The 22,586-nt window shown below is 40.9% G+C and overlaps 1 protein-coding gene across 1 annotated transcript in view; it reads left to right on the plus strand.

The window, feature by feature from the left end:
* Positions 1-1,971: 1,971 nt before the first annotated feature.
* tmtc2b (transmembrane O-mannosyltransferase targeting cadherins 2b) overlaps positions 1,972-22,586 on the plus strand; it is an 82,557-nt gene continuing 61,942 nt past the window's right edge. Inside the window, exon 1 of the mRNA XM_026176644.1 lies at positions 1,972-2,459. Coding sequence (XP_026032429.1) covers positions 2,377-2,459 — 83 coding nt within the window. The 5' untranslated portion in view covers positions 1,972-2,376. The remainder of the gene's footprint in view (positions 2,460-22,586) is intronic.

Below are 22,586 nucleotides of genomic sequence, written 5' to 3' on the forward strand. Positions count from 1 at the left end.
ATCAAGTGAGTTATGTTCATAATGATATATTATGAATTTTATTTAAGGATCCAGTGATCAGAGGTGTGGTAAGTAATCTATGCGCTTTGAACCTGAAAATAAATGTATTTATGGACCTGATGAAAATAAATAAATAAATAATAAATAAAAAGGAGCATGAATAATCAGTCAACAGAGACTCTAAGCCAAAAAACAGAAAAACTTTGATCAGACTAAGTAATTCCTGAAATGTATTACATCACAGTGTCCTGCTGCTGTCCTGTGAAAGGCTACATTGAAATGCTGCCCTGACAGATGGGGCTTGCCTATTGAAACAACCTTGAATCAACAGCAGTCGCCAGACTACTGACTTTGTCTGCAACACTTTTGCAATTATTCTTTTCTTCTCTTCTTTCTTTGCCGCTGGTCTAATACCTCCTTGTGTTGTGCAATATACTCTCAAAGGAAGTCCAAGAATCATGTTGACGGTCGTGATGATCATTTTAATTTCGAAATGCAATGTATTGTTTTTGGAAATGTAGAAACACGCTGGCCATGTAAAACTGATAATAAAAGACTAAGTCTGGGAGAGTTTAATAATTACCAGACACTGAATTTACTCATCATGAAAAAGAACACCCAGCTTTGTTTTGCTTGTTCACTTCTAAAGTGGCAATTTTGTGCAATCACGGGAAAATCATCGGAAATGTTCGGTATTTAGCTAAGGACAATGCATTCAGTTGTATATTAGAGGCTGAAATAATTTACCTTGTTTAGTCTTCTCACAGATATTCTTGGCCTAAGGGCCCTCTAGTGGTCCCTTTGGGCCCAGCTTTACAACTTTTCCGACCCTTGTTGAGGAGAAAGAAGTTCCTGAAAACACACTGTCGCGACTCATTGTTCAGGGTGGTAAACATATAATCTGCTCTTCACATCAAAAGCAGGAAAAGATTTTCCCGTCATCATTTATCTAAGAAAGTCAGTCTTTTAGGTCAAAGTGATCTCTGCTCTCACACCATCTTGTCATTGGACTGACATAAATTACAATAATGTAGCTTTTAATAAGTAACTGTTACCTTTTCTGTCATAAGAATCGTCATCAAGGCAAGCGCACGGGATGTGTGTGTCTGCTTCAGCTGCTGCTCCCTGTATGTCTACATGTGCAGCAAACTGAAGCCACATTTAAAGTAGAGGGAAATATTTCTTACAGCCAAGCAAGCCTGTGTTTCTTTAATTATTAATTCTCCTACGTAAGCAATAATAGCTGTAGCCAGCAAATATATTATATGTTATTGTCTTTTGTAGATATTAGATGAGCGCCACAGATTACAGTGACAGGTTTTATGAAATTTAATATGATATTCGTTCATGAAGCATACCCTCGAACTCCACTCTAAGGACCACCTTGACATTATGGACTACTCTTAGCGGTATTAAGTGACCCCTACCAGCGGTTCTCAGCCCCACCTAGTGTGATTTATCCCCTTTCTAGAGGAGGGGAGGTGCGCATGCGCTCGGGTTCTCTCAAACCACATGTGTTAGGAGCATAGCTGCGTCAAGTTTGCAGAAATGCGAAGGTTTGGAGCGGAAGGAAAGTAGATTAATCGTCCATATTAAATCTTAAGGTTTGACAGAAATGAAGTTATATTAGAAAACTAAATATTAATTATTAAAAGAGTAGGCTATATATAAAAATCCTATATGGGGGAGCTCACTGAATAATATAAAGCTTTGTTAAAATGAACCTCATGTGTGGTCAAAAAGCAGTTATGTGTCTTTTACGCCTTGTTTTATCTGCTCATCTACATCCTCACACTACATCGCAGGACTTTCATTAAATAAGGCTACCGTGTTCTTTTGTCAACCTTTAGATGCACTTGGACACCTGTTTTTGTTCGCGCTGCTCACTGGAAAGTTTATTTTGAAAGTCTACTCGGATGTTGGACAATTCCAGACTGTCTGACTTGACCTCTGTCTCAATCGCGACGTTTAGCCAGCAGCGGCCGCTGAGCATCAGAGGCTGATCCTCCTCTGTGTCAGGGAGGCGTGCTGCGTGTGTTGTCACAGATCCACGAAACGCTGCTCGTGTTTTATTTCCTGCCCAACTCTCAGCGGGATAAAAAGCTCTCGGGCTCAGACCCAACATGGGTTAGAAAGAAAGCCACCTATGGATTATCCACTTTGCGCACTTCAGCGAGGATGATGGGGGGGAGAGAATGGACTTGTTTTCGCAGAGACATCCTGACAAAGACGGGGACTGAGAGGGACTAGAAACCGGGACTCGCTGCTTCTCTGTGTCTCGCTTTGCATCTTTTTAATTTTCTTTATTTTTTCTCATTTCCCAGTTTGTTTAGTTTCGTTTTTGTTAGTATTTCCCCGCGCGCGTGCGAGGCAGAAATGTTTGCAGAATTGCTGTGCGGCGCCGTGGCTCTGGTCCTGTATGTCAACACTCTGGGCGCCGATTTCTGCTACGATGACAGGTACTTGAGTGAATGAATGACATCCAAACGCACGGTGCTGTATCCACTAGCAGGAAACCTCATCAGTTCTGTAGAGAAGCGATGATTTACAACTTGGAGGAAGGAGGCATTTCATTGCGTCAGCATCAAAACAGAGCGTTGTGTCTATCACTACAAACAGTCCGCTTGAAGGCAGGTATCACGTATCGGTAGTTTGTGCTCTGAGGAGAAGCTGAGTGATGGAAATGTCCCACTGCTTTGAAAGTCACTGTCAGAGTCCACAGTCCAGACACGTGCTTGTTTGTGACATGTGTGGCAGCTGCCTTGAAAGATAATTCCTTTGGGCTAATATTTCAACAATACAGCTGATCTGTCTTGGATCACAGCTTGTTGTTTTTCCGTAAGTTGAAAAGTGTAGTCAGGCAGCGCGCCCGTACGCCTCAGAAATAACTTCTTCAAAGTCTCAAGGTCTTGAGATGTGCTGGGGAATCAATTGATCCCAACAGGAAAAAAAAACGTGCCTCATATCTCTGCAGCAGTTCCACACATGCACGAGTGTGCAGAGCGTTTTCTTATTCATTTACTTAAAAGAGGCAACGTTGTAACCCATTTCATTGGTTTGTGGGCTCAGTCGCTGTTATGCAGGGAAATGCATTACTCATAGCTGGCCTTTTGATATTTGATGGCTGAATGGTTGTCAGTGCCTCCGGCTCCTTACTCTCCATCCATTGCCTTGATGTAGGTCAGCTGCATGCACATTTTATGCTCCTATCACTGTATCAACATCCTATCAATATTACTACAGCCAGTATTCATAGTTGTCAGTCTGGGATGCTTTTTCTCTGAACAGAATATTGTGCAGTGCTGTGCATTTATTATATGTGTCTTAAAGAGTAAAGCACGCACAGAGAATACAGCTTAGTGTACAAACACTGAACGTGGTGTATTTCCTGCACATCTCTGCTCACTGCTCTGGATATAGAACATTTCCTGCTGAGCACATCCCCCCTGGTCTTTTTCTTTCTTTCTTTTTTTGCTGAAAGTGTGACACTTTTTCTTTTACAGTTGTGTGTTGCTGTGCGTTTTGCACTTGGTGCTTAGGTCGGGTGATTCACACACTTACATGATAGGAAGGTGGAGAGGTGAGAGCCGGCTGTTGGATAGCCCCTCCAAGTTTGAATGTAATACAGACGCCAAACCTTGATAATTCTATGAGGAGATGTTAACATAATTGTAAAATAATTATTTATTACCGCAGGAGTTTGGCTCCAAATTTTTTCTGGCTTTTTTGGTGAAACAGATGAGTGACCGAATTCGCCCATCCCAGCCGGGGTTTTGCTCTGACGTACAGTATTCTGTCTCTGACATCTTGTTCTATTGCAGGCTATCTGTCACATCCAGCGTTATCTGTTTTTAACACCGTGTGTTCCAGGCTTGCAATTAGCAGCCGTCTCCTGTCCCCCCCTGGGCTCCACCGAGAGCGAGGAGGGAGGAGAGAGGAAGGGTGTGTGCGGCGGTGCTGTATCATTTTAAGTACAACAGTCCTGGGCATACAAACTGATCTGACTTGCTAATGCTGGGTTAGGTTTGAAAAAAGATGATGTCTTTATGCTGTCATTATGGAAAATACTAAATTTGTAATGGCAATAAATCAGACTTCGAGCTTGCCATTACTAAACACCCTGCAGCCTTTAGAGTGGATTTATTTAAACTGTGACACTAATTTATGCATCATTCAGATATTGTTTTTCATAAACTAAAAGGACACCAGAGTTACAGAATATAACGACGGCATGCCCCAAAATAAAGATTTATAGCTTCGATTGAACTTTTTATGGTAAACAGCTGAGGAGAAAAAAATAAATATAGCTGTTTTTCACAAGGCGGCATTGATTCCTGTCGGTGAAAAGATAGATTGTGTTTCTCCTTTGCTGCTGGCTGTGAAACTAATGCCCAGACTTAAATCAGTTTGTGATTTAAAATCAAAATTCAAGATTGCAGTGTGCATAAAATGCCTGGGAGGCACAAAGATGCCATAGAAGAGACACCTGAGGATTCATAGTCGCTTTGTAGCAGTGCTTTTTTTGTTTTCTTCAAATTCATTCTTCTCATGGTATCAGGAGTGCCTCGGTCACATGCGTCTTATCATATGTGTGTTCAGTGGTTACACATTAATAACTTTATGCCTGGTAACCAAGGCGGTAACCAAGGAAGTTCACATTTAAAAGGAGAGGGGAAAATTTTGTTTACACATGTTTAATTATTTTTGTCCAGAGTCTAAATAAAATAATTCCATGCAAGTCAGTTTTCTGACCCTGCAGCCGGTAATGCCCCTCATTTGATACGAATGACAGCGTGGAGAAGCGACCTGCTCGCCACGGCCAAATTCCCGCGGGGAGGGGGCTTTTCCTTTCCCTCCCTGGGACACAGTCATCATTAGCACATACACAGCTTTGACACCTGTACTGGAAAATGGGAATCATACGTCATGTAGTTCATATCAGCACTGCTGCAATCTACAGTTAGGGCTGAGCGAAGGAATGGGAGAGCTCAGATAAACGTCAGACGAGAAATACTGGTGCAATATTCTGTAAGCCGTGTGCACCAGGAACTCGCGTGATAATGAAAAGACCTCCGTGGTTTGATTGCAGGATTCTTTTATTCGGTTATAAAAACCTGTTGAGCGCAGGTTAATCAAGGTGACGGTGTTTTTAATGAAGCTTAAAAAGCTGCCAACTTCTCCATTTAGTAGCTGTAAACACTGGACTGTTTTTAAGATATATTTCACCCCCCAAACACACACACACACTGGCTTTATGGATTATTGTTCACTGTCAGGAGTTTGATGGATGTGATGAACTGCACCCACCTCATTTTTCCAGCCTCGTGTTATGGTGTACAATTTGACTGTGTGAGGATGTGTGAAGGTTGTGGGTCACGCTGAAGGACGCAGCCTCCCTGGGCATGGCCAGTGATTTATAATGGTCAGACAGTTGGTAACGGCGAGTCATCGTACAGCTCCACGCACTGAAAGTTTTATTAGAGAAGTTGGGATTGAGGGCAGAACCAAAAGCTGCTTTGCTGAGGCAGTTTATGTGAGGTTTGGGTGGTGACTCATGTTGACACCACCCAAATGTTATAGTAAATATGGTGAAGGAAAAAGAAACTATTAAATATTTGTTTTTAGTTCAGATTAATTCAAGTTTTCTTCAAGTTTAACTTCAGAGACGTGTAGACAACCTTAATCTGGCCTCTGAGGTGGAGACCAGAATACTTTGACCTACCTGCCCCAGTATAGGCTTGTCCATAGCTGTCTCTTCTTTGGCACAGTGTCACTGCAGTGATCTTGAACCCTACTCTCATAGCCTATACTGTAGGATTGCTGCTTAGCATTGTGGTTATCTTGAGGGCCCAAGGGCGGCAACCCAGCAGCCTGAATATCTCTTCTTTTTTTCCCAGTCAGGGTTTCTTAGCCTGCGCCCTGTAATTATCGTCCTGCCTGCAGAGAGGGACTCACGACATGGTTTCGTAGATGTAGCTACGCTGCTGTTTCTCTCTGCATCTTTTTTTCCCTCCGTCTCTCTTCCTTTCAGCTACCCCCCCAAAAACCTTTAGGCCCCCGGCTTCTATCATCCAGCGTCTCCAGATGGTCTCGTTCGGTAAGCAGTTTAGGGTTTTTCTCCCATCACCAGTTTCAGGGGGAGCATTTGAAGTGGATTCAAATGTAGGTTGTTTGTTGCTTGTAGTTGCCAGGATGGAGACATCAGAGTTCATGCTGACAGTCAGTGAAGATAGACAAAATAATATAATGCATTAAAACTCATGTATTTAGTTTTTCAAAGGGGCCATAATCACTGTTTAGAATAGATCGAATCTGTGTAATGCAACCAAAATGACAAACGTGCACATAATTATCACCTGACTCTGTGATACACAGAGCTTTCCAGCATTTTTCAACTCATCATTTATGTTACGGCCTTCAGATTAGCTGCTTTGATTCATTCTCGCCGCTCTTATATGGTTTTCCATCACAACAGATTCATATTCCTCGATTGCTTTTCCCAGCACCAAGTATCAGACTGAAAAAGTGAGGCAGAAATAATATTGGAGTCAGGTTTCCTCTATTCCCGAACAATTCAGTTGAAGAAAATTAAAGCTCTTCTGTGTAAATGTGAAGAACTCTTTAATCTGTTAGTTTTAGGTTGCAGTGCTGTTCTGTTAAATTCAGTTAAATAAAACTTTACATATTAAGTCTTTTTAACTTAATGTCCTTTAACGGGAAAGAGTTCTCCACTCAGCCAGGGCTTTTCTAACATGTGGTAAACATTTACACGTGTTAGAAAGCATTAAAATAGACCCAAAAAATCATAGGTCTGTTTTTACCAAAGCTGTGATCTTTTCCTAAAACTAACCTAATCCTAACCCAGCAGTCATAGATGCAAACAAACATGAACCCCAATCTCCTGGGTCAAAGTCCTTCACGTTTGACTTGAAAGACTCTGTGATCTTGAAATTTTATGGACATTAACATATGTAATGATTCTTATCTTCAAAGTTATCGCAAATATATTAGAACAAAAATTTTAAAAAGGTATATTGCAAATTTAAATCAAGTTAAGAATGCAAAGAATTCGTTTTAAAAAAGCACAGATGAAAGAGCTGTAATGGTTTTCTTCAGTGCGACTCTGTTGTCAACGGTAAGAACCTTGGGTCCTGCATTTCCTTCCTTCGACTGCCAGACTGTATAATCTGCTGGCAGGATAGGAAGGAGACATGTGGGAGGTATCCTACTCACTCCTGGTGGCTCCACACTTTCTCTAATAAATATTCTAGCAGGAATGTTTCTGATTATCAGTTACAGATTTTTAGCTCCAGTGTGAGTCTGTTGACATTCCACGTGTGAGCGCTGCCAGTGTGCGGTGAATGTGACAACTTTTTGAAATCTTCATTACAGTATCTCTCAGATTTCCCTTCAAATGTACCAGAAAGAGAAAAGGAAGAAAGAAGATTCTTCTTTTAAAACATGACTCCTTTACACCAGCGCGGAAAGATCGGCTCACTTTCAACCACAGAAAGATTGGATCTCAATTTTCCCAAGTTCTCGTTTTCCAACAGATAGCCAGTGAGGGTAGAAATTGTTATTTTCTCTCTCACCACAATTGCAAGATAAGCTAGCCTGGCAGAAATTCGTTTGTTTCTAAAAATACCATTAATGAGGGGTTCTGATATGTTTCTTTTCTTTCCAACAAAACCCCACAGAATTGCTCGAAGCATGCGTCTTGGATGGAGTGAGTTCATATTCAGGGTAATAGGAATCAGCTGAGTAGAAACGATGCTACTCTCACTCCTACACACTGTCATTGGGCCCAGAATATGGCCACGCTGCATCTTTGTTACTGCACCGAAACTCCTGAAGTTCATTTAAAAAATGTTGGCTCTTATGTTGCATTCACTGTGGTGAGGACAGAAAGGGGGGAATAAGACAGAAAGACCTGCATATCTGTAAACATGCAATGGAGACTAAACTTGAGAAAGCGTTTCATTGGTGGATGTCCTAACATGTAAAAATGCACACAAAGAATATTCTGGTGGTTGAACCAGTAAAAAACATTCAGCAAACGGTCGTGTGGTTGTGGCACGGCAGGACCTGCTGATGCACTGAATGCTTCAGCCACAACTTCCTGTACAGCGTTTGCGGTCTGAGGAAGTTTGGGATTTTTTGGAAACTTTTTTTCCCCACAATGCTTTGTGTGACTTCTTGTAAACCACTAACTGTTAATTAAATACAAAGCAGATTTCAGCAAGACGGATTAAGAATCAATTTGAATTTAATGCTGTGAAATTTGGTTTTCGTATTCATGGTCTTTAGAGGATAAATTCTCAATTTTGCCAAGACTTGTGTATTCTCCCCGTACCTGCACGGGCGCTCTCTTGGTACTCTGCCTTCCTCCCACAGTCCAAAGATGTGCATGTTAGGTTAATTGTTTATCCTAAATTGGTCACGGGTGTGAATGAGAGCATGAAAGGTTTTCTATCTCTCGCTGACAGACTGGTGACCTGTCCAGGGTGGACCCTGCCAGCTGGGATAAACTCCAGCCCAGCATTTAGTTCATAGCATTGTTGTTCTGTGAGTATAGCCTCAGAAAACAATGACAACAAAGTGGCCTTGAATTTCTCTTACAACTATTAAAATATCCAGTAGAGCAGGGCGATATGACCAAAAATATTTATCACGATATACATTTGAAAATTGGCGATAACGATATAACTGACGATATAATTGATACGAAATACTTTACAACTCCACAACTTTATTAGTGCAAAAAAAACCCCATCAATGTATTTTCACTTAAACAAGCAAATTCCTCGCTGACAGTTTAACCAAAAGGCATTTCCAGTGGAAACTGGCCGACATATCCTCAGCATAACCATGTATAATATCCACAAAACCTAAAAAGAGGTTATACACACACAATACGGTAATATTATGTTGAAGCACAGTGCGTATCACTCCGCGAGGCTCCTGACTACGACAGCCGTAATGCTCCGACAATCCATCAAGCGGTGCGGCTTCGTAGCTTAGCAAAGTCGTACTAAAACATTTGACAGATTTTTGAGCGCCGTGCACATAAAATCGTTTCGAGGTCAGTAAACACAACCAGAGTTCATACATAAGGCACACGGGATTATAAGGGGCACTGTCGACTTTCAGAAAAATCTAAGGATTGATTTTAAGTGTGCCGTATTTTCCAAACAACACGGTAATAACGACGGCCCGCTAGCATGCGCTACCAAAAATAGTGCTTTGTTGTGTATCTGACGCACGAAAGCCAAACCAGTTCCACACCACTGAAGCTGCAGCATTTTTACAAACCAATTCTGGTTCATCCATTTCATTCAACGATCCTCTTTCGCTCTTCTCATTCTGCGTCGCCGTCATGTGTGTATGAAAACAAAGGCACTGCGCATGTGCGGCAAGTTTATCGCCGCTCGTCATCCACGCCTCCCGCTGAACGCGTAGCGCTACTTTGAAGTTTGTTTTTCGCGCTACTTGTACGGCACTATTGCCTGGCGGATGGACATGTGACCAACATACCACTCTTCAACCCTGATACTGTGTGTCTGATCACATGCCCTTCCGCCAGGCAACGTAGTGCCGTACAACAGCGGAACAAACAAAACAAATCGTCTTACGATATGACAAAAATCATGCACAATCTATAGAAAAGCCGCACCTGACTAAAAGCCGCAGGGTTCAAAGCTTGTGCAAAAAGTAGCGGCTTATAGCCCGACAATTACAGTAAATGTACTTAAAAAAGCTGCTTGTTTAAGTGGAAATACATTGATGTTTTGGGGGGGGGGGTTTGCACTAATAAAGTTGTGGAGGTGTAAAGTATTTTGTCTCGTGTCAATTATATCACCAGTTATATCGTTATTAGGGCTGAACGATTATGGAAAATAATCTAATTGTGATTTTTTGCCCCAATATTGCGATTGCGATATGCGATTATTTTTTAAGGTCTTTGTCTTCTGTATTATTAAACAAAGACAAGCAATACATCATATAGTATGGCCAATACTATATTACATTAATTTTAAACTGTTCTTTCCTGGAAGACAGACCTCTGTTATGATGACATGAGGTGATGCATGAATTGATGACTGACATTTTTATTTAACTTCTTCAATCACAACAGTATATTTGAACATCTGAGCATAAAGTGCTGACAAGGAACCCTGGTGTAAACATTAAAATGAAAGTCAGTACAATGTGCAGATTGCAGAAATATACATAAAAAAAATCAGTGGCTTTACCACACTCAGTTTTTCGACATCTGTGAACTACTAGACAGTCATTCAATTAAAAAATAATATTAAATAAATAAAACTAATAAATAAAAAATACACACATCTTACTGATCTCTGCAGTCAGTAACATTACACATAAAGTGCAAACATAATAGCAATTGTATAAACACACACACAAACACGCCTTTAAACTTTAAAGGCGTGAAATTGGACGGTCTAGTTCTGATTAGCGTCACCGCTGTCTCGGTGGAGTTTAATAAACTCGGCCGTCTGCTTCTTGCTATCTAAAATATAACCAGACACTGGTGTAAATTCTCGACTGTCTCATACTTCTGTTTAATAAGTTTTCTGTTTGACGTTTAGTCAGCTGTGTGAAAACCAAGGAGGAACCCACCCGGGGGATTAATAAAGTTTTATTTTATCTAATCTAATAACTTTAATCTCAGCCAAACCGATTTACTCACGAACAAACAAAACACTGAAAAAAGCCCAACAATAACATTTTTAGGTTGTCTAAGTGACTTATATATTACGTTTAACCCGAGCAGCGAAACTCCGCGGTGATCTGAAAATGATGTGCCGGGAGTTGTGCCATTCTCGGCCGCATCAGTAACCCTCGAGCTCCCGGCTAGCTGTCGAGCTGGTGGGTAGCAGACGCCTCTGAAAACGTCGAAGCACTTTTGCAAATATGGGATATCTTGATAAACCGAGCAGATATTTGATGTTTACACAGCTACTTTCTCGCCTGAAAATATGTTAAAAGTTTATTTTGTGACCCAGAAAGATTAGTATGAGTAATTTTAAAACTTAGTAGCGGCCGCCATTGCTGGAAACTGGAGTTTGGCTGGGCCGCGCTATGAATTCTGGGATATGGTAGTAATTTGGACAGCCTTCGGCGCGTCGCTGTGACGTAATCGGTCTACAAATGCGGCCTCAGGAGGATGCAGCCCATGAATTTGGACATGTCCGGAGTATAATTGCAGCCTTTGCGGTTAGAAAATTGCACTTGATCATGTCGCGATATTATCGCAAATGCGATATATCGTTCAGCCCTAATCGTTATCGCAAATTTTCAAATGTATATCATGATAAATATTTTTGGTCATATCGCCCTGCTCTAATTGTTACTAAATCTGATTAGGTTGTGCACACCAACAAGGCTGTAATGCTAAACCAGGTTTTTTTAAACCTAATATGTAATCCATCTTACACAGGGAGCATGCTCCTTCCTCGCTTCTGGACACACACAGGTCCAGATGGTGTCTAGACGTTGGAGAAACACGATACATACATGAGTCTTAAATACCTCTAATAGTTGATATGCTCCTAATCAAATGGCACGCTGTGATATCTGCATGCTAAAATGAAGGGAATACATTGTCTCATTGTAAGATTGAAGCTGATAATGAATATATAGCATGCCCACGAGTCCTTGAAAGCCACCTCTGTGCTCTCACCAGGCCAGATCGAGATACTTTATAGCTACTTTAAAATAATCAGGCTCTGAAGCAGGGTAATCACCCAACTGCCATGCAGTGGGATAAAAAATGGTCCATATGTAGCTGTCGGGTGTGCTGCCTGGTGGTGGATTGAGGCATTAGAGATCAGTTTTTACAATACAACACAAGATGATGACCATAGTCCACTTTGAGTATTCTCATTGTCTCGGCTGGCTGTTTAATTAAAGTTGACAGACTGTCTTGCTTAATAGATCTTGCACGCACAGTGTACTGCAGACAGAAACACACACACACACACACACACACACACACACACACACACACACACACACACTAATTGCCTTAAACAATGTGTAATACCAGTCTAAATCCCACCCACGGTCAGTTTTGTGTGGCAGACATTCACGACCACAGTTCAGTGATGTGAGAAAGGCATTAACGCTGCCAAGAATCAGCGCATCGATTGGTAAAGGGCAGCTATAGGTTTTGCTGCCGTCGTTGTAAATATGTCTCAGATGATTAAACTCTGTTGGGCTAAGTTGGCAATGGGTCTAGACAAGGGTTTGGATTTCCAGGGCTAATGCTGGCTGATGGCTCTTAAGCCACGGCCACTCTCAGGCTCTTGGCTCTCTTCATATTAATGGGATTAACAGCACTATGGATGAGGGCGTGTAAGCAGAGAACCCCGAGCTATTAGAAACAAAAACTTCCCTGTCCCCCATATCCAACAGGGATGCTATAGTTTGGCCTTTTCATCAATGAAGAGGAAAAGGCTTCTTTTCACTGTGCCTCACCATCTCTGTGGCAAGAAGCACTGGCTCATTTCGATAAGGTTATGACACAAGTTGGCCGGTTCAGAGCCAGCACCTTTGTTCGTTGTAAAAAGAAAGCTTTGTGTGCTCCCTCTGTTCTCCCTGGACCCAGTGAAGGCGACCATTTGTCGCCAAATAGAGGGGAATTAATCCCCGTTTGTGTTGTCCTGTTGTTTATGAAGGACAAAGAATCAAGACCCCAGAGGTCACTGTTTGAACAGAGCAGAAAACTGCTGCAGCATTGTGCACCAAACCTGTCAGAACCAATTGGGCAATCCCATTACGGCTGTACGTGCTCTGTTACATGCTCTCAAAGTTCTGGCTGTTCTCAAGTGGTAAGAAGACAGAGGAATGAGGTCAGAGGATTCACGGTTGGTGATCCCAAAGAAGCCCGACTGTTATGAATATGCCAGCTAAATTATCCAGTGTCTTGGTTGTATTGCTGGAAAATCACGTCTGTCAGTGCACTCGTGACTTCCAAACTGAATACGAGTCACCTGCTTAAACAAAGCTGCCAGATACAGTAGGTTCATTTATTTGTTTAAATTGATCATCATAGCAGTTACAGTGTTTGTCATTTTCGAACCATGTTTTAATAATGAACAAAGTTCATTAGTTCAAAGTAAGAAAAGTTCATAGTCTAAGGGTTTTTTCACACCTATAGTTCTTTTCAGCTGATGAGTTAGTAAACTTGTAGCTTTTCTCTGTGGTTTGTTTTCACACAGAGAAAAATCCAAGTGAATTCCACTAAAAATTACAGTGTGTGAGAATATTTAGAAAACACAGAATTTATGTTCATTTCATGGCTGCTAGCCTGTACAGAGCGTGACACATCTATAGTACTTGTAATGTACACCTGGTAGTCGCTTCACATCGAGGTCGGATCACGTTCAAACGAAGCGCACCGGAGTTCGAGCTGAGCCGTACCATCACCACGTCCTGTAAAGGGTCTGGGGCAGTTGTTTTGGTCCACACCTGAGTGCTCAGGGACGAAAACCAACCCGAGTTCAATTTAAATGCACTAAACACGGGTAATGTAGATGCCAGTGCTCTAACTACATTATTGCTAAAAAAAAGCAACATGGTATTAAGCATTGTTTTCAATAAATTGCATGCTCAAACAAGTCTTTTGTCTCACTCCCCTTCCTTCTTGGTGCGTGTTGAAGCTCAACTTGGAACCTTGTTAAGATCCAACCATGCGAAATATGATGATTTTTTTTGCCATTTTTCAAGTTGTCTTAAACCTTTGATCGGGACTGTATTTTGGTTCCGATGTTTGTGAATCAACCTTTGCTGCATTTAGATGGTGTGTTCGAGCAATGCTCCGTTGCTTCAGTTATTTTAACATTGCAGGGTTGAGGATTTCTGTCTGCTTTTCGTCAGGTTCAGGTTCATTCCTTTAAGGGAAACAAGTGTTAGAAATCCTCTGACTTCTGTTATTATTGTGGTTTAAGTGGTTTTCACATATGATTACAGTATCTGGTGTTTCCTAAGTGTAGTGAGTGAGTCAGATGCAGTGCAGTAGAGCCTGTGGTCTGGCCGGTTGAGCTACTGTGGGTAACCTGCTGCAGCTGCTGTTCCCCCTGGACCTTTAACACTGGGACTTAACAGAAGCCTTTTGTGGCACATATTCTGAAGTTGTGTGCTGTTTGCCATTGAGCTGAGGTTGTACGGAGGGCAGATTATTGCACAGTTCAGATGAGAAAAAGGAAATTGAGAAGGACTGCTTGTTTATGAGTTGTTGCACTCCTTTTCTATATATGTGGATGGAGAAGCTGACAGAGCAAATTGGAGACTGAATTCTTGCGGACCCGGACAGTCCCAGCAGTACGAGTTGCCTCCTCCCTCTCTCTTCCCTCACTTCCTACCTCTTACCAGACCACAGCAACGGAGGAAGCACATCTTTTCACAAGCTGCCTCTAATTGATACTGTTGAGCCCTGGGAACCCAGAGTGTGGTTTTAGCGCTCTGAAAAAATGCGTGCAAAGCACAACAGCCTGCAGCATGCCACCCTCTGGGACACCACAGGTTATTTACAACCACACGACCAGTCTGGTCCAGGACCTCATATAGTTTAAGTGAATTAAAAAAGGGGGGAAGAAAACTCCACCACACTTGGATGTGGCCTTTGCCAAGCCTTTCATCAAATAGCTTCACTGGGAGAGGGCAAGAGTTGAATCCAATCCAGAGCTGTAATCTTAGCCTTGGGGGGCTGCGCTCTAAATAGTTGTGTGCGATACGAAACTCCATACAAGATAAAGAAGTAGGTTCCTACTCTTTTTTCTGTTGGTACATGTGCTTTCCCCGGCAGCTACACCTGCAAAGTATTCAGGTATTTTCTTTATTTTTTTAAATAAATGATTTTCTGTATTTTGAATACAGCTGCGGGGCCATCAGGGGCATTTTTTTTTAAATTTTCTTTTTTGTGTTTGGACATGTAAAGGTGGAATTACCAAATCCAATCGAATGTGGTGTGAAATGACTGCTTCTAATGTAGCTTGTCATGGCTCGGTGAGGCAGACGAGTCTGACATCTCTCCAGATGGAGAACAGCTTGTGTTGTATAGTATTTCACGCGCGGGGCCAAGTCTGTAGTTCACTGTTTCTCTCTGTCGTTGTGAACACAATCAACCCGGTGACTGATTGATGGGATCGTGATTGTTTACAAGGTTGATTTCGGCGGTTTATTTTGGCTCGCGGCGCTGACCCTCGGCATTTGCGGCTGAGGTGTTTCTCTTCAACTTTGACCTTTTACGTGTGCGACTTTCGTTTTTCAGCCGTTCTGCCGAGTAAGGTCTTCATCTTCACCACGAGGTGGACTCGCACAGTTGGCACAGGTTTATTCCTGGTCAGCAGAGAAACATTTAGTTTAGCAAAGGTGTCCAAGACAGCTTTTCCCCCCTTTCTCCAACCACAGAGAAAGAAAACCACCATATCAAGCTCTCAATACTAAGGCAGTAAATTGAAGTCTGACTCTGGATTGTGAAAGTGTGGTGGTAAGTCTACATTTTTTTGCTGTGTGCAGGTCTTTTTCTGATTTAACTATGCAGTGCCTTATAATACTTACCTGATGAAATGTCAAGTGTGCCCCAAACCAAACCCCTTAGTGGCTTCTCCAAAAGAGTCCAGCATTTACAGAAGACCCACTTCTTGCCACCACATGAAGCTTACTGCGCCGTCTCGCAAAAAGACAAATGAGAAGAATGACAATTTTAATAAGAAATGTCTTGAGGCAAGTCAATAAGTGAGAAATCTTATCCTTTTGGCAGATTTCCTTCACTTGTGTAAAGAAAAATGCATTATCAGAACTGAACATGAGCACTTTCACTGCTTCCACCGTTTATTTGATGTAACGCCTAAACATTTCCTAATTAATTATACCCGTCGCTCTACTTTAACTGATAAGATTGGTGACTCTTAAACAATGCGAGTAAAGTAGAGCGAAAGTAAAGCAGGCAGGTAACCTACCTTCCTGTGCGCTCCATTGAGACGTGGCCCCTTTTCTTTGAGGAGAATAGACCTTGATTGGTGCTTCTGTTTTCTAATTGGCTAAACAACACATTCTGAAGTGCTGATTGTCCACAGGAACCCACCAGTTCATTGAGAGGTTATTGATTCTTAGCGAAGAGAAAAAGAAAAATCCTCCCATAGTTTCCCTGCGAGTGCCACAGACGGATGGTGCTTATTACATGAATAAGGATGTCGTTTGTTTCTTCCTCCAGCCGGTGCAAATCGTATTCATTCATTCAGCGAAGTGTAACCCTGCAAGGTAAAAATTACCTACTTATATTTCTGTTGCCTGCAGCGTCACAGTAGCCTACGTCTCCATTTAACACGTGTGGTCATTCCCCCTGTTTTTTTATGGCTTGATCCAAATAGACGCACTAACATGAGAATGTAAAATAATCTCTTTTGTGTTTTGCGTGTGATCTGTTGCATGTAGCCAACAATTATAGGTCAGATTTATAAAGGGGATTACTGTGTATCTGATACTTTACTGTTGGAGACGTTTGGCGGTAAATCCTGTGGATGAATGATGGATGCCAGTTGTCACTATGAACAGATGAGTTGGCAGGAACACACGCTGGCATGTTTTCCTGCTCAATGAGTTTTTAATTTGCGGTAACGACTTGACATCGGCAAATTATGGGTATTTGGAAATCAGAAAATCAGACCTCTGTGAAGGAGCGAAACAACTGTTTCATATACCCGATAGAAGAGTGCCGATAAATTGCTTGTTTTACTTTCATGCAGCTTTGTTTTTCTTCTTCATCTTTTTTGGGGCTTATTAAAATATATTATTTAGGTCCAGCTTTCCTTAAACAGGCCGACTTTTATAAGTACACAAAATACATAAAAGAAGGTGTCAGGGTAAGAAAAAGAGACATGAAGCATTAGTCAGTACAGCTTCCACTTTTTCTACTGAGCCGCAGTTATTAGACACAATTTGCCTTCATGGCTAGTTTATAGTATTTATTTGTTTAACACATATAATTATCCCTGATTCTCAGTTTGGCTATTGTTGCACATTTGTATTGTTTTCAGTGTAATTGGCTGTTGTTTTCATAGGCACTTTGTGTTTTACACTAAATTACAAACTTGGCTCTCACTCCGTGCAATTACAATTTCCCCTTTGAGAGCCGCGATTAAGCTATGCTTGGGCTCCAGACAAGGCAAGCTTTCTTATTGCAATAATCCAAAAAAAATCTAGATTTTACATGGAAATAGAAATTATTTAGAGTAGAAATATGAATGAAAAAAAAAAGCACTTTCTGAACAAATTACTCAAATTCCTGTCATCTCATGCTCAGTGTTGCCAAAGTCTAATAGTTTTTAAATATGCTGTCTGAGTATTGTTGGAAGGAACGCATGGTTAGCCCTGCCATCATCACATAATTATCATTATGAATGATCTCATGGCATTTAATAAGAAGACCTCTGGTTTTCTTCAAAAAGTAGCCTGTTTAACATAACATCCACGGTGTGATTGATAGAGAAAATGACAATTCAAAAAAATATTGCCTTTTTATTCAAGCAAGCCATCAGAACCTATTTTTAATCTCAACGTTGTCTTTTAAAAGTAAACAAACAACTGAAGGAACAATGGGCTGGGAGGTCGGTTCCTTCATCATTAATATGCAAATTCTCATGACCATTGACCAACAACCGCTGCAATGTACTGGTCATAAGATGAACCTGGAGTCAGCTGAGACTGAAGAAGTCACCTGGATGAGTGAAAACGCTACGTCCAGATGAACAGAATCAACTTTTGGGGATATTTAAACATGATCACAGGCGGGTCATTAGCTTCTCCTGAAAGGACACTAAAACTGGATCAAATCAAATACAAAAACCAACTAATAGGAAACGTAAATGTAGAAATAAGATGATGCTAAATTTGAAATAACAGTATTTCACAAGAAAAAAAATACAAGAAAAACGTGCTCCATGGTCTACTAGGTAAAGTGTCGCACCATCACCACACAGTCCCAGCTCCTGAGTATGGACTGTCTCCCTAAGAAGCTTGGCTTTCTCTTGTAATAAAACAGACCAGTGCAGAAAAGAAATCAATATCTAAGCGTTTCACAATTTTACATCTTTTGTGGTAGAAAGAATTGTTATATATGTGTGTGTGTGTGTGTGTATATAAAAATGTTATTTTTACAAAGGAGCCCATTCTCAGACTTTGGTTTACTGTAAGGATGATTCAGCTGCAGCCACAGTGTAAAGTGGATTATTGTTTAATCTTTCAGTCTGTGGTTAATTGCCTGCTTTACTTCTCTTACTTTATTAAATCCATATCCTTTTGCGAGGGATTTCTTATGCCGGTGCATGTGCTATAGTCTGGATAGTTCTCCCATACAAATAAAAAAATAAAATCAACATCAGGCTTTTCTATATTCATGATTCTTAGAGTTGAAACAGAAAGCCTTGAAGGTAAGGTGCATTTGATCTCCAACACAGGTTTCATCACAGCATTGATGAGTGAGATGAAAGAATATCAGAACTGGTCAAACATCGTGTTCTTATTTAAAACATTGATCAAAGCATCGACGTGTTCCGTCCCAGTACGGGATGAAAACCCAGTTCTCCTCTGTGGGCATGCACAGCGTTATGGCCACAGCACAGTTACTCCCTCTGACAGCTCTAAACCTTCAAGCAGAGGTCACTCGCATATTCATAAACCTCAGCACAGATGACGTGGATGCCGAGTTCTAAATATTTTCACATGTGCATAGATATTGTGGTTTGTTGAGAATAAACAGCAACACAAATGATTTCAGAGTCAGCTGTTTCCTATATAAATAGCTCGTGGCAGATTTTGTATGATCCCAACGCAGAACTCGCTGCAGCGTGACAAGACGATGTAAAATCTGGAGCAGCTGAGAGCGTTCACCTTGTCAACGTAATAAAAACCACAATGATGCAAGTTTAGCCGTGTGTGGTGCAACCGCTGTCTGATCTGAATCCGTCTCCTGCCATCTTTGTGCAGTAGCCAGCATTAGTTTTACTGGAAAATTCGCCTTAAGTCTCCTCGGGATAAACTGTGTTCCTAATATGCTACAGTTTTCTGCTTTTTCCCCTTTTTTAAAGAAATAGAGGATGTTCTAAACTCCCCTCATTCACTAATGCTTAACAGGTCAGCCACACTTTCTAAGTAGAGAAGATCGTGTTGCATGTTTGGAAAAATGTGAAATAACAGGCGATGCCTCGTGGTGATTGTTAAGCTGATGCAGGTGAATAAGTTGTTCCAGGAATGCAGAAACACTTGCCTCAATCTTTCAGCAAAGATGACTAAATCTCATTTACGTCGTTCATAACTAGATGCACTGCTGTGGAAACATTTCCTGGCATAGCACCAGCATCAGTATTTTCTCTGGTACGCCTGCAGTGTTTGAGCTCATATTTACTGCGTTGTTTTCAGCAGCGCTGGTCTGTATTATAGGCTCAGGGCGATGTGTTTATGGCTGTTGGGACTGTGTTTATTTGTTCAGGATTTAGAGTTGTTTATTTGGGACCAGCAGCTTACAGTACGTCTATTCAGGCAATTTAGACATTTATGAGCTGGATATATATAAAAAAGAGCTTCATGTTCAGCAGACTTTACCTCGAGAGTTTTGGTATAGCTAAAACTTCTTTTGGTTTTAAGAAACTCGTGAAATTTCTGAGTTTGACTCAGAAGCAAGTAAAGGCATCCATTTTTGCTTCTAAATTAGAGTTCAGTGATTTGCTTAAAAATGTTACTAATCCAGGGTTAGTTTTAATTCACTAATTTGCTGCTCTAATGGGTACGTTTGCAGATATACTATCACTAAAGCACTTCTGGATGGATGCAAACTGCATTTCGTTGCCCTGTACCTGTGCATGTGCAATGACAATAAAGTTGAATTCTATTCTATTCTATTCTATTCTATACTGTATATTAGGGGTGGGGGAAAAATCGATACTGTGTAGTATCGTGATATTTTGTTTGCTAATAATGTATCGATACAGGGACAGCAGAAATCGATATTTTGTTACAAAAAAAGTTTTTGTGCTCTGACTTCAAAGCATGTTGATCCTTTTTCTGAGCAAGAATCCTGACATTCCTTCACTGTCCAAATGTGTTTAACTTGTTTTTTGGCAGCAATAAACATGACAGTTTACTTATTTTAATTTAAGACATGTTTTATTTTAATTAAGTTTAAAACTTTTTTATTTAAAGTAAAATTATATTTTGTTTTAATTTACTTTCAAATTCTTCAGTTGCTGAAGGGGCTGCATAGTTTTCATATTGCATAGTTCAGAATAGCTATAATTGTACCAGATGGTTGCATTCAGTTAAGTTGGACTAGACTGTAATACAAACCGTTCAGTTTGTCAACAATAAAACTGACTGAAATGAGAGAAAGACTGAGTGCGAGACTTTGATATTAGATAAAATCAATATTGATAAAGTTTACCTTTATGTACAGAATCTGAATATCGCAAAATATTTTTAAAAATTGCAATAATATCGTATCGTGCGTTAAGTATTGTGATAATATCGTATCGTGGGATGTTTGGTGATTCCCACCTCTACTGTATATTGTGTATTTGGGATTACTTAACAATTTTAACTCTGCAGATTTCAACTGAAAGAATGCTTTGTGCTACTTGTGGTTATTTGCATTCAGCACATGGTTAATTAACGTACCATTAAACATGCAGGTTACCAAGTTCTGTCTCAGCTTTCATAGAATTTAATTAATCGAAGCAAAATGATCTTAAAATGGGCTGGTTAATCAGACATTGTAAGTCATTGTGTTGGCTCCCTACATCAAGGATAACTGGTTGCCTATAACCAGCTATCCAGTACGGCTGGTACTACATGTGGCAGGATCCCTCCTGGCTTTGTGAAATGAAATGCCAACTACAGCCCTGAGGCATAGCTGACTGGAAGAGGGGAAAAGGAAAACCCATGACCCAACAGGAAGATCAATACTACACGATAAAGCTGTGGAAATGTTGCTGCAGCCCTTTGTTCTCATTCAGCCTTTGCTATCAACCAGCCTTTTTACCACATTACAGCTGGAATCTAATTGCCAAAAAAGACAAACTTATATCAGTGACATAGGCCATTTGTTTTCACTGGCCATGTGGTTTTTCCATTCCAAGGCCGAGAATAATTCTTTTAACTGCTCACCATTGTAAGTGATATCAAGGATATAAAATACAACGTGGATGCCCAAAATAGCCTTTTAATATCCAGCACCATGACATGGAATCACCACAAATAAAGGGAGACATCACACAGAAATCCCACATTAAAAGTTGCTGAAAAGATTCAAACTCAAGCCCGTCTTTACTATTAGAGATCGTTGAGCTCACATGTTTGGATCGTAGACTCATGTGGAGCAACGTGGTGTCCGTCCATTTTCCACCGTATACTGACATTTGCCTTCAGGCAAAGTCTGAATAATTTGTTGGTATAACATGAATAATACAAACAAAGGACACTGAGGCAGCGATGTTGTGGGCATGTTTTTTAAGTTTGGGTTCACCTTCATTTTGTCTTTGATCTATTTGTGGGTGCAGTGCACAGTCGAACCATGCAGTGTGGAATTTGGCAACATCATCTTCACAGTCAGCATTTCTCAGCCAAGAGAGGGGATAGGTCAATTGCAAGTGCACTTTTCAAGTCATAAAAATCCATATACAAGTATTTTTCTTTGGGGTTTTGAGAGAATTTTTCAGCCTCTGGAATGGCAGCTGAAGGTTTGGAGGGATAATAGCTCACTTTGCACCTCATAAAGTCCGTGAGCACACCTCAAGTGCTGCTGCTGAAGACCTTATGCTGAAGGTCTCTCAACTGACAGCCTCAGAGCAATCCTTGTAAGCTTTCAGAGGTGGAGAGGAGTGGTGTGCATCCTGTCTGCCTCCACACAACTGATACGTGTGTTTAACGTACTTCACCTTAAAACACACTTATAAGAATGATGAGACACTTCCATAAATTTAGAAAGTCATAGTTTAGCAGTCTTTTCCTTCTGGATGTCCACAGCTGCCAGTTGACTCTAAAAAGTGCCAGAAGGGTATTTCTTTGCCACAAATGCAGAAGTCTGGCTTAAACCCTCGGCTACTGAGCTGAACAAAATGTGTGTGCTGTGTGGCATTTTAACCCAGTTTGCATGACTTGAATTTTTAATATCTGCTGAGCTCCAGGAATGTACTCTGTTTCACTGAAATAACAGGGTTGGGAGACTGCAGAGTCTCATTGCATTTACTGCACTTGATTTTGTGGTTTGCAGAGCTTCGCTAACACCCACCAACATGTTTAGCACCGAGCTGGAATTGAACTTCGCTGAATGAATTATGACGAGATACACGGGCAAATGACCATTTGTTTGGTGCTTACTCTCACAGATGTGTACAGATTGGTGCTGTGTGAGTCTTTTGTTAAACTGCTCAAACGATTGGCAATACTGATTGATCATCTAAGCTGTAGGAAACACCAGAGACCAGCATTGGCTCTGATTAATGACCTTGATGTCACTTGCTTTGGTTTCATTGTTGCAAAGAACCGAGCTTTTCATCACAAAACGTGAA

The sequence above is a fragment of the Astatotilapia calliptera genome, chromosome 7 (assembly GCF_900246225.1).
Source record: "Astatotilapia calliptera chromosome 7, fAstCal1.2, whole genome shotgun sequence".
In the NCBI taxonomy this organism is placed as follows: Eukaryota; Metazoa; Chordata; class Actinopteri; order Cichliformes; family Cichlidae; genus Astatotilapia; species Astatotilapia calliptera.